This window comes from Numenius arquata, chromosome 4 (genome assembly GCF_964106895.1).
Source record: "Numenius arquata chromosome 4, bNumArq3.hap1.1, whole genome shotgun sequence".
NCBI lineage: Eukaryota > Metazoa > Chordata > Aves > Charadriiformes > Scolopacidae > Numenius > Numenius arquata.
In genome coordinates this window covers 66,680,752-66,697,505 of record NC_133579.1, presented here as the reverse complement: position 1 = coordinate 66,697,505, position 16,754 = coordinate 66,680,752, and the positions used below count along the sequence as shown (strand labels likewise).

At 38.1% G+C, this 16,754-nt stretch overlaps 1 protein-coding gene across 2 annotated transcripts in view; it reads right to left on the bottom strand.

Moving 5' to 3' along the window:
- Nucleotides 1-16,754, bottom strand: part of CDKAL1 (CDKAL1 threonylcarbamoyladenosine tRNA methylthiotransferase) — a 424,960-nt gene that overhangs the window by 255,168 nt on the left and 153,038 nt on the right. For both annotated transcript variants that reach the window (XM_074146151.1, XM_074146152.1), the window contains exon 8: nucleotides 13,559-13,679. In XM_074146151.1, coding sequence (XP_074002252.1) covers nucleotides 13,559-13,679 — 121 coding nt within the window. The remainder of the gene's footprint in view (nucleotides 1-13,558; nucleotides 13,680-16,754) is intronic.

Here is a 16,754-nt window from a genome sequence, read left to right as displayed (position 1 = left end):
AGAAAAATATGCAAATCATGAGAATTTTCAATAACATTAACCAAAAATTTTTCGATTTTCAATGAGAAAAATTTCAACTCACCCCAAAAATCCAAATTTCAAAATGTATTTGCTATACAAACAGATAAAGGAATATACAGTGCAATTATAGCAGAGATCATGTAAATTATCTTAAAAATAAGGACATTGTAAGCTAACAGGTTAAAAACTCACAGCTTATTTGAACTTCAGAACAAATACCAGAATTAAAGAGTGTTAAGTTTCCAGGGTTTTGTTCCCAACATAAAGAAGCCATATAAAGAAGGATACCATCACCTACAAAACACTTGAAATAATATTAATAATCTTGGAACATGTTACATTGGACACGCCACCTATATTATTATCTGCCAAGCACAATCTTAATATTCAATTTTTCACCTATTTGTTTGAGGGTTTTTTTTAAAGTACCTTTTCTTCTTAGCTCTTATGTCACATACTGATGATCACAGTTAAAATGCCCCATTCCTCCTTATTTTTCCAATCTTATGAATTTACACAAGTCAATAAGAATACCATATAAACATCCCTTCATGTACTTTGATAGATAATGCAAAATATAAATTTTTTGGATCCTATTCAGGAAAAACTATTTTTCCATTAAAATTATCTCTAGGTCAAGTCTAAGAACAAATTCAAGCACAAGATCTTCCCCAATTCTGATTCTTCTTTTTACATATCCCTTAACACATTTCCCTGTCAGGTCTCCAAAAAAAATTCCACTTTGATCTAAAAGGGCACAAGACACACTTCAATCAGACCCTTTGGCAAAGTTGTTTTCATTTTTGGTAACATTTAAGAAGTCATACCAACACTAGCAAAGGAGGTGGTTATTATTATTATTAGGTAACTAAAAGTTATCCTATTCTGCTGATGAGCAGTAAGACATGGACACTTAGCTTTAAACACTTCAGTAGCGTAAGGCTTTAAAATAGGCCATTAAAGACCCCAGAATTATGAGTGTGTAAAAGCACACACACTTCTCACACTAACATTCAGCAAGACAGTATTTTTTCAAAACAATGGCTTCTCTAGTGCTTGTCTTGTTTTTCTAGTTTTGGGGTTTTTTTATGTGAAAAGCAGGGACTAACAGCAACACAATATCAATTATAAGTATGACATATGAGGTTATTTCTCAGTATTTACTGTAATCTGAGAAATGAATGAAATGTTTCTCAGGATTCTGTCCAGATTTCCCTTAGGAAATACATATGTGGGTGTTAGGAGACGGGACGCAAATGAATGCTCTTCTCAACAAGGAGGAATTTATCTCCAACCTCAGAAAGCATATTGATGTCAGAATTACGGATATATGAAATTGCAAACAACTTCAAAATGATCTCTTCTCAATTCAAGCAGACTAGAACATGTAGCTTGTGTGATCCAAAACCACTTCTGTATGTAAGCAGCTGTCAGAAAGGGAGGCAGAAGGTCACCTTACAAAATTGTACGCTAACCTGCGATCAGGTTCCAGTATGTTAAAGCTGTCGCATTTTCCAAATCAATCTTCAAAATAATCAGGAATGCAGCATTGAAAGGACCTGAAAACTGCAGGAAACTATATATCATAGTCACACAAAACAAAATCAAGCCTGTTTCACCCCCCACAACCTTTTCCCCACACAGTTTAACTTGAAAATTGGGGACTGTTAAATTCTGGTGATCTTCCTCCCTCTTGGGTTAACAGAGCAACAGAACTGTGCAGTGTGGGAAGCCACCTAGTGATGAAGAAGCACAAATATGCCCGAAGCTGCCCAAAGTTTTAATAAGGTGACGCAGTTGGAGCATGTGATTACTGCTGTTTTTCTCACTGACTTGCAAGTTTTGTGGTGTACTGGAGTTTAGAGAATTGCATAGTGATTTCTGGCAACTTTTATGAGTCTTCCTGAATCTTCTAAGTGAACTGTGAAATAACATATTTTGTGAAGGTGAAATGTAGAAGAGCAAAAGAAAATATATCAAATTGTATAAAGAGATGGTTTGATGCAAATTTTAAACTCATGATGGCACTATATGCAGAAAAAGTTAAAATTTGTGAGGCTGGAAGGAAATAACCTAAGGGAGGCAAATGTGCAAAAATGGAAACAATCAAAACAAACTATTTTCTTCTAACTCAATGCAGAAGTCATTCAGCAGACTCCAAAGGGGAAGCTTTCATGACCCAGAAAAAATAGTTGTAGAATTTATGTATACTTATACAGCGTTTCTCATTTCTCAAAATCTCAGAGCTCAAGAAATAGCATGAACACAAAACATTGCATGGCAAGAATTCAAGGTCAGTAAAATGCTTGGTGTGTACAGTGTGCCACAATGGTTTTTGTCTATGGCAAAGAACTTTACCAACATGTACCTCCTGACTCCATTGAAAAACCTCATTGCATGTGAACCGCATATGATTGGACTATGTAAAGAGCCAAATGGATTATTCAGATTAGATGCCAATTTACTTCGACATGTCATCAAATTGTACCATTGAAGAAAGAGGTACAAATCATCATCATACAAACAGGGGAATGAAAATTGTATGTTACAGTACAGTTGGCAGTATTAGAAGACAGTATGGAATTGCCGTTGTATGTCATTTTGTATAGTAGAATGATGCCAAAGAAACAACTATTTACTGGAATAATTCTTAGGTGTCATATGTCAGCAAACTTAATGAAGAATTGGCTGAACATTTCTTGGAATAGGACACAACGTATGCTGTTCATTAAAAACATGCTTGTCCTAGATCCATTCAAACAGCACTTAACAACAGCAACGAAAAATACAATCGAAGAAATGAATAGTAGTCTTCAAGTCATACCACAAATGATGTCACAACTGCAGGTATTTGATACACTAGTGAAAAAGTTGTTTAAAGACCCTTTGAACTTTCTACATTTTTCTTCCTCTCAAAATTACTCTTGGCAAGGGATCATGCTCCAGTCCCTACAGGAAAAGTAAAGAAGCCCAGTTCAGGATTACTCTGTCATTGAATTAAGACAGAATGACATCAGAGAAATTCAGATGCTGTAGTTAAAGGACTTTACAAGTTCTGTACTTAAAATCCCCTGGATAGAATTGAAGCTCAAAGAAGTCAGTTCGAGCAGTGAATACTCTGAAAATCAGAAAGAAGTCGTATCCTACGGACAGTAACAATGGCAGAAGTCATGAAGAAGTTATATATAATTATATAACTATAATTATACAAAGCTGAAAGACAACAGTCATAAAGCGTAAGAGAAAAAATTACCTTCTTTCAGGCAAATACTTAAAAAGTTTATACCCTAATTATATACTGAATACAGGTGTGTAATAAATTTTTTGTGTATTAGCATCTTTCTTTTTGTGAGATCATCTTGAATTCAAGGTTATCACCATTTCAGGTTAGCGCAGACATTTACTCTAGAGGAATTTGCAAAACATCTATATCATGTTCGCTACTCAAAGCACCGCAAATGGCAGAACCACCATGTGCAACAGCAAGAGAAGCTGAAAACATCAACAGGTTCCATCTTCCCAGCAGAAGGGAATTTATTATACTAAACTACAGATAGTCCAACAAATTTAACCAGACCTAATACTACTGTGGAATGAAGAGGACCATACCCAACCACCAGTACAGCCAAAGGGGTAACTCCCCCTGCCCTCGGCTGTTGATTTCAATGAGCAATTCCCATTAATTGACACTAGAAGCTGGGATTTTTTGGCACTGAAGGAAGGACAAGTCTACCCTACAGAATCAGCAGTAGCAATCTTCGAGGTTTGGGGAAGACAGAAATCAAACTACTCAGGAGGGAGGACACAGCTCTTTCCTGGCCCCAAGCCAACTACTTTCTTTTTTGCTTTTTTAAATTACCTTTCTACATAAGTTGCTCAAGGATACTAACTAGTAAAATGCAATACTTCTCACTTATTCTGCATGAGGAAGCATAGGTGAATGGGCATGTTCTCAGCAACAGGGACAGACACAGAGAGAACAGAAATGATTACCAGCATATCAGCTAGTAAGATGAGAACGTGAGCCACCGTGATGTATCATCTCTTTATGATAAGCAACATGGTTTTTTTCCATGTTCTCAGCTAAATTGTTCCCATGTAGACCTAGAGATTTTGTAGCAGACCACTATAAAAAAATTATATTCCATTCTTCAAATGTGAATTATTATAATTGCAAGAAATTAATAATAATTGAAAAAAAAGCAATCTTTCAGAGAGTGTCATCAATATGCTATTTAAATATCTAATTAGAAAATAACGACCTTGGATGTGAGTTACAGTAAGTTGCAGTGGAAAGAGACCTTAGGCAAAAAAGTAGACTGTTAAAACTTTCTGTTGTAAACAACTGTTTTTCCTTTTACCTCAGTTACAGTGCTGTGGTTTTTGCAAGCTCTGGGATACCAGCTCTTCAGATTTTATCATTGAAATTAAAATGCCTTCCATATAGATACACACAACTGTGCCATCTACCATTTTCATTATGGTAACTATTCTGTGAAGTGTTGCAAAGCAGAACAGATCGATAGCTGGTCCATGCACGGCTGAAATACACGCTTAGTATATAGTATAGCTAGAATCTAAATATGCATACAGAAAAATATTGATTAAAATATTAACAAAAATGCCTAATGCAGAGGTTTCCTTTTAAAAACACATACACTATCTTTTCAGACTTTCTACCTTCTCTGTTTTCTGAGGGTAACTGACATGATAGGCTCTGGCATGTCATAGATGTTTGAGGGAAATAATCACTAAAAGTGTCCATTTAAATATTATAAGCTAAGGTAGGGCCAAAAGTAGTTTTACCACTTCGTATTTACTGGAGAGTTTGCTCTAAGCATTTATCTTAAATGCAAGTAAAAGCAAATACAATGTGTGGTAGTATAATATGTAATTATATAACTGTATTATTATAATCAGAAGAAATACTATTTTGCCTCCCCAAGCATAATACTGAATGCAAATCAAAACATGTATTGATTTTATACTCTAAAAATCAAAGTCTTCTTTCAACTGCAGTGTCATTTACATGAGTATCTTGAAAAGTTAAACATTAAAATATAGAAAATCTATATGTTATTAATGAACTAAATAAAGCAAGTAAATTAAAGACAGGGAATTCATCCCTGCAAGTATTCAAAGATTTTTATAAAATATTAACAGATTTGTAATTCAGACTCACTCTTCATTCAAGATGGGGACAGCAATACTTTAGGAGAAGATGGAAATGTTGAAAACGTGGTATAGTTGGATAGACAAAAGTATATAAGCAGTTGCCAAAAAACCAAGTTTATCACTGTGAAACAGTAGGTAATCCATTTTTTCACATACCAGACAGATTTCTATGTTCCTTCTCTCTATATATTTTTATCTAGAGATAACATTGTACTAGGGAATAGATTTGAGTTCCCATAAGTAAACACAGAAAGCCAAAGAAATAGTGGTTCTCCTGCTTAACTGATGAAATTATTAGTGAAATATTCAGTAATTTCAGCACAGGAGGGCAATGGCTTCACAAGATCTCAGACTTAAGCCACAACATCCTTTCCTGAGCAATCAAAAATATTTTGATATGGTTTCAAGATGGCGCCTCCAGAAAACTCATCCCAGTTATAAAGGAGTCAGAGATGATGTGAATGCACAAACTGTTTCCAAAGGTGGACCCATAGGTGTAGATGAGGTTTGCTGAATGTGACAAAAAGGTAGAAATCAGCTCAGCTAATTTAATTAGCGAAAAATCTGGACAAGCAACACAGGCCATTGCAAGAGCTCAGAGATCTAAGTCACCATTAGGGCCTCTTTTTAAGGCCTTACCAAATAGTAATTTGCTACCATAATTAGAAAAATCCTAGTGCACCCTAGTTGATCTCTATACTACCTTGCTAAATATCCATTTTAAATCACTCTTCCGACAGGCTAGACCATGGTAAATATCCAGTTAATCAGCACAGAGTGTTACTTTATAATCCACGTCCACCTTGTTTACGACCACACTTCCCTTTCTGACAGGGAGCTCCACAGTAACAGCGCGGATCTGGAGCCACTCTGTGGAACACAGGTCTCCTAGGAGTGGAAAGCAGTATTGCAATACGAGGGGAAGAGCAGAAACAACTTCAGGAGAAGAGACAAACTGAAATGGTACAGCAGGAGCAGTATATTGCAGGATCAGCGCTACAAGGCTTAGAATCATAGAATCGTCTAGGTTGGAAAGAACCTTTAAGATCATCTAGCCCAACCATCAACCTAACTCTGATAAAAAAAAAAACCCACACAAAAGAAAACCATACACACACACACACACACCCCCCATTACTAAACTACGTCTAAGCACCATGTCAACCCGTCTTTTGAAAACCTCCAGGGATGGTGCCTCAACCACTTCCCTGGGTAGCCCATTCCAGCGCTTCATAACCCTTTCAGTGTAAAAATTTTTCCTAATATCCAATCTGAATATTCAGTCTGAATATTCCAATCTCCCCTGGTGCAACTTGAGGCCATTTCCTCTTGTCCTATCACCTGTGACTTGGGAGAAGAGACCAATCCCCGCTTCCCTACAACCTCCTTTCAGGTAGTTGCAGAGAGCAGTAAGGTCTCCCCTCTACAAGCCCAAGCCACTGTAGCCATTCAGCATCTCGGTGATACAGCTGGACAAGAGCCAACCAGGTGAAATAACATCAAAGAAGAGACAGACCCTAAACTTCATCAGACCAGTCTCCCAACCCTGTGTTCAACATGGTTCATTCCTGTGTCGTGTACCCCTGGGTCTCTGCTTCTGCACCTGAGCCTGGTTAACACTTGAGTCACTGCAGTACTGTCAGATTAATAATTAGATGCATATTTCACTGATAAAATCTGTAGTAGTATCCTCAAGTGGTCCCAAGGACCTCGATGCCCCTCACTGGAGTATCTTATGGTGGCAAAGGAATAAATACTGTTCTAACCAGACTCTACACAGCTGCCAGTGTACTGGCATCAATTGATTCTGAAGCAATAATTACCCCTCCATCAGAGGAGGCAAATAGAGCCACTCTATTTGGCAAATAGTGCTTCTCTTCCTGATCTTTCTGTTTGTAAACCCCTCATTTCTGAGATGATGCCACTGCCTCCTTATGTACTGCCATCTGGGGAAAGCCATTGATATTTCTTGTCCACGAGACATCTCAACCAACTGCAGCAATCAACGAGATAAAATACGATCTGCTTTTAATATTGAAAGCAGCCTGTGCCAATTCAGTGAAGGGTACCTATAGCAAAATGAATCCATACATACCACCAAAGACTTTCCAAACCTCTTACCAGCCTTATTTTACATTTTTTTGTAACCTAACCTCACAGGTACCTAGTTATTACACCAGTTATTATAAGCAGAAAACCATCTAGTGCTGTGAAGTTTTAGACTATGAGCAAAAGTTAACTAAATAAAATATTTCATATATCCACATAAAAAAAAAAAAAACCCACAATCAAAAAACATGGAGTTGAAAGCATTTCATTTAAGTTTACATCCTCTTTTTTGGCACAAATGGAAAAAAAAAAAAATTATCAAAACCAAAACCAGAATAACCTACACTTTCATGGACATACAACTCCAGGGTGGTTTATATACTTGATCCTAAACAAATGCTGAAATGCAATATATCGAAAGACTATTACATGACCTCATATAAAACTAAAATGCAAGTCTTGGAGAAAATCCAATCCTCATACTCCCAAATTCATCATAAAACTGAAAAAGCTGCTTACAACAGAAAATGATGAAAAAATAGAATTTTAACCTTTCACAATTCATAACCAAGGAAATATTCCTACCTGGGAACATCAGGATTGACAACAGTAAATTTACAGCCTTTTTTTTTTCTTTTATGATTAATTTTTGGTTACTTGATTCACAAAACAAAGCAAGCACTTTATGTAGCACAACTTTAATTCTTCTGCTAGATTCAGATCCATCAGCAGCTTAGAAACATTCTGAATGATCACCACTACACAGAACTTCAAAGCATTGCCTAAAAAAACCTACAAAACCAGTAACAAGCATCAAGATCTTCTAAATAAAGTCCTAAGCACTCCTATGTATGATCACTCTAACCATAAAGTTTGTTAGCAAGGACTGTCCCTTGAGAAGAAAGTTTGCATTTTTTCAACATTAAGAGTCCTGAGTTTGAAGCGTAATGCCTTAATTGGTATTTAAGACTCAAAAGTAGATCTGAAAATCTTTCCAAGATAAAGTAACATGCTGATCTTCTGTAAGATGCTCTAGCACTACAGGAATAATCTATCGGGCTTGGTTAGATGGGTAATTTTAATTTACTTTTCATTTTAATAATGCGTTTAAAAGCCCTTATCCCAAAAGAAAACATACAGATGTGCAGATTGAGAAGCGGACAGTGCTTCCACTGAATTACAGAGTCCTCTCAGTACAACTGTGGTTCTATACTCCCTCAGAACTACACTGTTTGTGGGCTGAATCTTAAACATCTCCCTGTCCTCTGAGCAGCTTAATAGGGGAATCTATAAAGGTAACAAGAGAATGAGACTCTATGGGATTCCGATGAGGAAGAACAACAGGAAAACTTGGACAGAGACTCAGCCCTTTGGGTATGTTCATACTGCAAGTGTAACATGAGTTGCACCAGATCTCAGCTCTCAAGACAGTCTGATGCACGCATGCACACTGTTGCGTTCCTTTTGGTTTTGCATCCCCTGTATAATGCGTGTTTCTTCTTCTCTAGCCAGCTGCGCCAGCAGTACAATAACTTGCCTGCTCCAGAAGGAAAGAGAGGCAGAAACTTCAGAAAGAGTACAGAAAGCACCTCAGTGAACCTACATGCAAACCCACCCAACAGTAAGTTCTAGTGTGGGCTCACACTCAGCACATACTACACTCCTCTCATGCTTCCCAAGGCATCCAGGCAAAGCACAAATAAAATCATATTTGAAATGTATGCGATTGGTAGCAACTTGGATATAAGGGAGCTCAGGGCATGTCAATGCCACAGATACGTCAGAAGATAATAGTCCAAGCTACAAAGTAGAGAGCTCAGGATACAGAATTACTTACTTAAAAGGTGGAAGACCAAGTCTTGATACCATTAAACAGAGCTAAGTGGCTATAGAGGTTATGAAACTGGCACCAGTGAAGATTAGATCATGAGAAGAAAAGACTTTTCCCTAGACCAAAAATGAAGTTGCAATGCAAAATGGATTTGAGAACATTCCTCTTTCTTAATTCAAACTAACAGACGGAATAATCACATTAGGAGATCAGTGAACAACTCTTCTCCAACCAGCATTTAACATGTTATTCGGGTGCTATTACCTTGCTTGTTCCAGTATGATGACCTGTATAATACATGCTTAGGACATAAATAAAAGTGAAAGAGATTGAACCAAATGCCCTAAATTCAAAGCAAAAAATCATCTTGGAGGACAGGAACAAACCACTGTTTCTAGGTTTAGACCTACTAATATAACTGCAGAACTTAGTAGATATTAAGACAACTATCCAAGCTCTGCTGGAATCGTTATTTTTTATTAACTGCCTATTCTATAGAAAAAAATTGAATAATTTATTTGAAAAATACTGGAAAAATATTTTCTAGGTGATAACAGAGAAAGCAAACAATACAGGAAGAAAGGGTCACTTATTCCTTAGGGGAAAATTACAGAGGACAATCTACAGCTTGTATGGGATACCAGGATGGTAAGGATTCCTTATGTATTTGGCCCATGGAAAAATTAAAATTCACTAATGTATCTTTGTATGTCAGAGAAGCCTTATAAGTCTCGTGTCCCCATTCTGGTACTTGCCATAGTCTCTGTGAACACACTTGGAAACTGAAACATGTTGCTTCTGGGATGAAAGGTTTTCTCTAGAGTCACAGTCTGTTGATAGAAACCATTAATTGCCACAGTAAATTAAACAGAGAAAGATAGCTTGGATTTCTAAATGAGAAAACAGCAAAGCTCAGAGCAACCAAAATTAACAGCAGAAAAAATGTCCATTGCTTCTGAAAAAAAGCCAAACGTTGAACAAGATGCAGGTCCCTCTAAGGGCACAGCAACACCTTTTTAGGGACAAACTTGCCACTTCATTCATGCAAAGGAACAACTGAGGAGGTTCAGGTACAGCAGCCATCTGGGTAAAACACACACAGAGGGATGTGTGCATAAGTAGGCATGCATTTGTGCATGGGCAAGTAAGGAAAAAGTTCACAGTTATACAAAGACAGAACCCTCCAGGACAGAATTTTTTTTTTCTCGTCCGTGTTTGAGAGAAGGAGGCATCAATAACAAGAAGCCTCAAGTCAAAATTACTGAAGAGAATTTGAGCCCACCTTGAGTTAAGAAACAAATCTTACTCTATGGTGTTGCATTTCAATTGCACCCACATTCTGAGACACAGTTGTACGAGAATGAGGGATATCTTAGCAATCAGCATGTTTGAAGACTCCTGAAAATAAACTGGTTCTACTGAATTCTCAGAAAAATAGTTCCAGCTGGCAGGTGTCCATGCACATAAAGATATTCATACTACTGGAAAGGGGTTAGTGTAAGCCATCAAAAACTCCAGTGCTTTGGGGCTGAGGGCTGAGGTGCTCCAACAAGCTTTTTCTTCCCTCACAGAATTACAGAAGAGGCCAAGGGTCCATTAAGCCCCATGTGTAAATGATAATATACCACCACCTGTCACACCCCTGTGGGCACCATCAGGCCCTAATTGACCTGATCAGCTTTAGGTGCTGTCTCCACCAGAGACCTCTGGGCCAGGAGCCCCAGTTAAGCTCAGGCTTATGTCCCCAGTCCTGGCTTGAGCTTAAATACCATGCCTGCCTCCAGCCCTGTGCTCATCTCCAGGATGGACCTCAGACCTGTGTAGCCTCTCCCCAGTCCTGTCTCCAGCTCATTTCCTTTTGATCCTGACTGGAGCCCCGAGCGAGAACCAGGCCCTTGCTGATGATTTGCCATGGCTGGGATTGCTGATGGGTCCTACTGCCAGCCCCCAGCTTTTCCCACTGTGATCAGGCCCTGTGGCACAGGGTGTCCCATTGGTGCTGGCACTGCCTGTGCTGGTGGCACCCTCTGGTCCCTTCTTGTCCTCCTTCACAGAGCAGCCCTGCTCGTGCTGCTATCACTCAACATCATCAGACAAACGTATTTCCAAAGAGGAAATGACTATTTTTAACAAAGCATTTCTTACTATTTTAAGACCTTCTAGTCTGATCCAAATTCACCTCTTAATAAAGAGCACTGTACCAAAAGCTAAATTTCAAAGTTTTCTCCAGTCTTTACACAGAGAAAACAGCTCAGATCAAATGTGGTGTTGATACTAAAAATTGCCATAGCCAGACTACTACGGCAAAGCCAATAAAATGAAGACTACAGTCAAGTCACAGCAAGTAACGAGTACTGCGTCTTGATCTTCACTGATTATATTTTTATATTTTCAGAGTGCTGAGCAGTGTTGCCTTTTCTAAAGCTATGCTTTAGTTTTCAAACCCAGAGTAGTAAACAAAAAAATCACCTGCAATACACAGGTGGAAGATGTTGGGGAGGGGGAAGGGGAAGAGAAGGACATGAAAACACAATAACCTGTATTTCAAGAGATATAGGAGTCCCTGAGTATGCAATATAACATAGAATGGGACATTAGTTAATTTAGATATCTTATACAACTGACTTGTTTGCTTGAGGTTTTCAGAATACTCTGCTCTTATCAGGTCTTATTTGTCTCTATTCTCCATGAAATAAATATATTTTTGTCGTTTCTACTGTTTTTAGATTAACCTATTGTATAAAATCCATATTCTATCAACCTGAGAAATGCAATAACTACTAAGCAAAGTAATTAGTGTTTGTAAACTACCAGGTTCTAAATAAAAGGTTTTCCAAAGGTGACATCTTCAGAAGTTAATTGTCTGCAGTTTGAACTTAGGAAATACACTTTTTTTAAAAGCCCAGTATGAAAATATATATGTTCAAAATACATGCAATTTCTCTCATCAGACACCTAATGCCAAGTGTATATACCCTGCAGTTCCCTTATTGTATCAATCTCTATAATTAGGCTACCAATAACCCAGTATTAGAAAGAGCAATAGATTTTTAACATCTTAAATGCACTACTACAAATCAAAAGACATGTAAACAAGACCATGGCTCAATTCATTTACATCCTGACAACATTTACAACCAGAAAGGTATTACAACATTAGATTGTGATAAGTACTAAAGGAAAAGAAAAATTTATACCATCTGAAACTTAGAACCAAATGTAAAAGAATGCTTTGCTTATTTTTAAGCACAGAAAGGATTTTGATCACACGGGAACAAATAAGATGTTAACAGGAAAGACAATAAGGGAAAAAAAAATTAAATCACTGAAAGTAACTGCACCAGAAGAGCTCATATCCTGACTTCAAGAAACAATCAATGCATGAAACTGCATTTAAAAAGGTATTTTAAGTCAGCAATATGACAAAATGTTATCCCATACGTTTACTGTAAGTCAGAGGAAGAGAAAAAGTAACCACACTAAGCCTTGAATTAGTATTCTGACCTAAATAGCACATTACTTTTTAGAGCAAATTACAGAGGCAAGATTACTTAAGACAAGGAAGTAAGAGAGATGGAGGACAGTAGCAAAACTTTTGTATGAGATGTTTATGAAAGTGCTAGACTAAACTCAAAACAGAGAGAGCTAAGATCTACCACATTTTTTTTTCCTAGGCAGTAACTTTACACCTATCTGGGATGCCCAGAGCAATGCATTTTATATTTTACCACCTGAGAAATTACTACATAGGTCAGAGAAGATGGGAAAGTCAGAAGAGGATTTGTGTGGGTTTGTTTTGTTTCAATTTTTTTAAGGAAATTGACCAATGGGAGACAACCAAGTATAATTGACAAAAGGAAAGATCAAGGAAAGGAAGACTAAACTAGAATTTCTCAAAGTAGAAACACAGAACAGAAAAATGCTTGTAGTCTTATGGAGAAATGGGCATCCAGAGTTGCTCGATAGGCAGAGGGTAGCTTATTCAAACAAAGAAAAGGCTGAAATGTAAGCATAATAACTCTTTACAAACATATTAGAGGGGCAAGAAGCAAATAACGAGATCTAATTTAGGCCCTGATACATCTGGGCTGACAATCAGGAGCTTACAGATCTTAATGAGTTACTAACGATATTGCTGAACTGTCTTCTTAGAAATCAAAAGAGCACAAGGAAGAAAAAAAAAAAAACAAACCCTAAATGTTTTTTTCTCCTCCAATTTTCTTATGATTTTTTTGGGGGGGGGAAAGAGTTAGATAACTTACAAAGAGGAATGCATGATTGTATGAGCTCAGGAACAGGGCTTGTACCCAAATACGCAGGGATTTATTTTCCAGAAAAATGCCTTTAAAATCTTTTACTATTTAAAAGTGGTCACCCTGCCTCCCTCTGTGTAACTTAAGAGTAATACACCAGGCCTGCAGAAAGAGATAAATGGAACTCCTCAGCAGTAGTGAATGTTTTATAAGTTTGGAAGATTCTTACCCTGTATTGATGGAAATTATTTCTATCAGTGGATTCTTCCTAATCTTTGGCAAGTCCAGTCGTGCTCCCCCCAAACGTTTTCCATTATCCTTTTTCTGACCCAGCAGTCTCACCGAATGACCTTCAAATGAAGCACAAAAATGCAGTCAATACAAAGCACAAGTCCCATCATATTTGTTTTGATTTGCTCTTCTTCAGAAGTAGTGTTTATACTCCAAAGATCGAAAATGAGAATGAGATGTAATAATGTAATTCCACCAGCTGGAGCATTTCAAAAGAGACACTGACAGGTAAAATAAATTATGTTAAAATGAACAAATTATTTCACCCAATTATCTTTTCACACTTTCATTTTATGTTTTATTCAATTAAAATGATCTAAGCAGCTTCATTTTCAGATTCTCAAGCAAATATCAACATAGCATTCTCCTGGAGAAGCTGGCGAATCATGGCATAGACAAGCGTACTCTTCACTGGGTAAAAAACTGGCTGGATGGCCGTGCCCAGAGAGTTGTAATTAATGGGGTGAAATCCAGTTGGCGGCCGGTCACCAGTGGTGTCCCTCAGGGCTCAGTTTTGGGGCCGGTCTTATTTAATATCTTTATTGATGATCTGGGTAAGGGGATTGAGTGCACCCTCAGTAAGTTTGCAGATGACACCAAACTAGGTGGGAGTGTTGATCTGCTTGAGGGTCGGCAGGCTTTACAGAGGGATCTGGACAGGTTGGATCAATGGGCCAAGGCCAATGCAATGAGGTTTAATAAGGCCAAGTGCCGGGTCCTGCACTTCGGTCACAACCACCCCAGGCAACGCTACAGGCTTGGGGAAGAGCGGCTGGAAAGCTGCCCAGCAGAAAAGGACCTGGGGGTGTTGGTGGACAGCCGGCTTAACATGAGCCAGCAGTGTGCCCAGGTGGCCAAGAAAGCCAACAGCATCCTGGCCTGTATGAGGAATAGTGTGACCAGCAGGAGCAGGGAAGTCATCGTGCCTCTGTACTCAGCACTGGTGAGGCCTCACCTCGAGTGCTGTGTTCAGTTCTGGGCCCCTCATTACAGGAAGGACATTGAGCTGCTGGAGCGTGTCCAGAGGAGAGCCACCAAGCTGGTGAGGGATCTAGAGAACAAGTCCTATGAGGAGAGGCTGAGGGAACTGGGCATGTTTAGTTTGGAGAAGAGGAGGCTGAGGGGAGACCTCACTGCCCTCTACAACTACCTGAAAGGAGGTTGTAGAGAGGTGGGTGTTGGCCTCTTCTCCCAAGGGAATAATGGCAGGACCAGAGGAAATGGTCTGAAGTTGCGGCAGGGGAGGTTTAGGTTAGATATTAGGAAGAATTACTTTACTGAGAGAGTGGTCAGGCACTGGAACAGCCTGCCCAGGGAGGTGGTGGAGTCGCCACCCCTGGAGGTATTTAAGAAACATGTAGATGTGGCACTTCAGGGCATGTTCTAGTGGCAGAGATTGTTGGTTTGTGTCTGTTTGTGGGTGGGTGTGGTGTGTGGTTGTGGGTGTTTGTTTTGTGTGGTTTTTGTTTTGTTTTTGGTGTTTGGTGGGGTTTTTTGGTTTTTGTTTTTTTGTGGTTGGACTCGATGATCTCAAAGGTCCATTCCAACCAAGAAGATTCTGTGATTTTGTGATAGCAATATTTAAACAAGTCTTAGGGCAGGACTAAAATATTTTCCCCAAAAATTTCATTCAAACCTAAATTAATAGGTAACAAATAAATATTTAGCTTACTGTATGGAGAACAAAGACATTTCAGTCAAAGTTACATGACTTTCTAAGTCTGAGGGAAAAGCACTGTGAAGCATATCCCAATAGCATGTTCATGGCTAAGCTGACTACCAAGATTTATGCATATCCTTCTCACACCAAGGAGACTGCAGGTCAGAAAACTGCCTCAGAACTCGTTTTCTGAAGCCAGTAATATTCAGAGAGTAAAACACAAATACTATCACCAACTGCCTACAACAGTACAACAGTCATAACACATCAAGTCCTATATTTAAAGAGCACAAATGACAGAGTTTGCTAATATTCAGAAGCAAGATTTAACAATGAAGAATAAAAAAAAGGGCATATTATTGTAATAGGTAGTGTAAAATGTGCCCAAGTTATAAACATAAGATTTGTATCATTTATTCTACAAAGCCTAGAATAGGCAGATAAGAGACAGCAAGGGAAAGCTAGTGCTAGATACCTTCCTCCAAGTAGGGGTTACTTTCTACCTCTTCTCAGGTGAGAAAGTATGTATAGGTTGAAGTTGGAAAACTCTTTGACAGTATGTGAAACTACAGCTACAATCTGTCAAATATTTCAGAAAAGGAAAAAAACTTACCCCAGAAGCGGGGAAGGGCGGGGGGTGGGATGAAAGGAAAGCATGAAACTATGAAGTACTAGCTGAGCTACATCCAGCACAGCAAAGTAGATAACCAGTCAGGTCAATTAAAAACCATGTTCAACCAAATCTCCTCATTTAGACTTTGATGGATGAATTAATTTTGTAAATAGCTGTTGATAGTGTTTCTCCACTACCTGTTTTGAGGACTCATTAATAAACTTTTTAATAATGTGGCATTCTGTCATGATTTAGCCTCAGCTGGCAACAAAAACACATGTGGGCTTGGGAAAATTAACCCTAACCCAGTTGGAAGCAGGACACATTCATACTCTGAATTAATTTCTGTGATACGGCAACAACAGCCCAGAAATAAACAACTACTTCTGGCATACCATCTTTCTCAGGTTTTTTAAAATATATAAAAATTCTCAAACAAAAATGTGATCTAATGAAGAAGTGAGCAGGACTAGCCTGATACCATAACAATTAATATTAAAAGGAGACATTATAACGTCAACAGGAGTTAAAAGGCATTATTTTTGTGATTTTTGCAGTTGCATTTGACAAAAATTTCATTACATCCTGCTGTGAATTTAGTAATATGGTAATGGTGCTATTAACAGTTGCTAAATTATTCACTTCTACCTTTTCATGACAGTAACAGCCATATCTTTGTCTCACAATACAATCAGTTATTTTCTAATCTAATGCTTCATTAAGGAGTTGAAAGCATGGCACCATTTTATTTACTTGTATAACAAAAGTGATTGCATTATGGTAGGCATAAGAAATAAACGAGAAGCAGAGAACATTCCTTTTGCTATTTCCTAATACTGTGGTTTATTTGGAATAAACCAG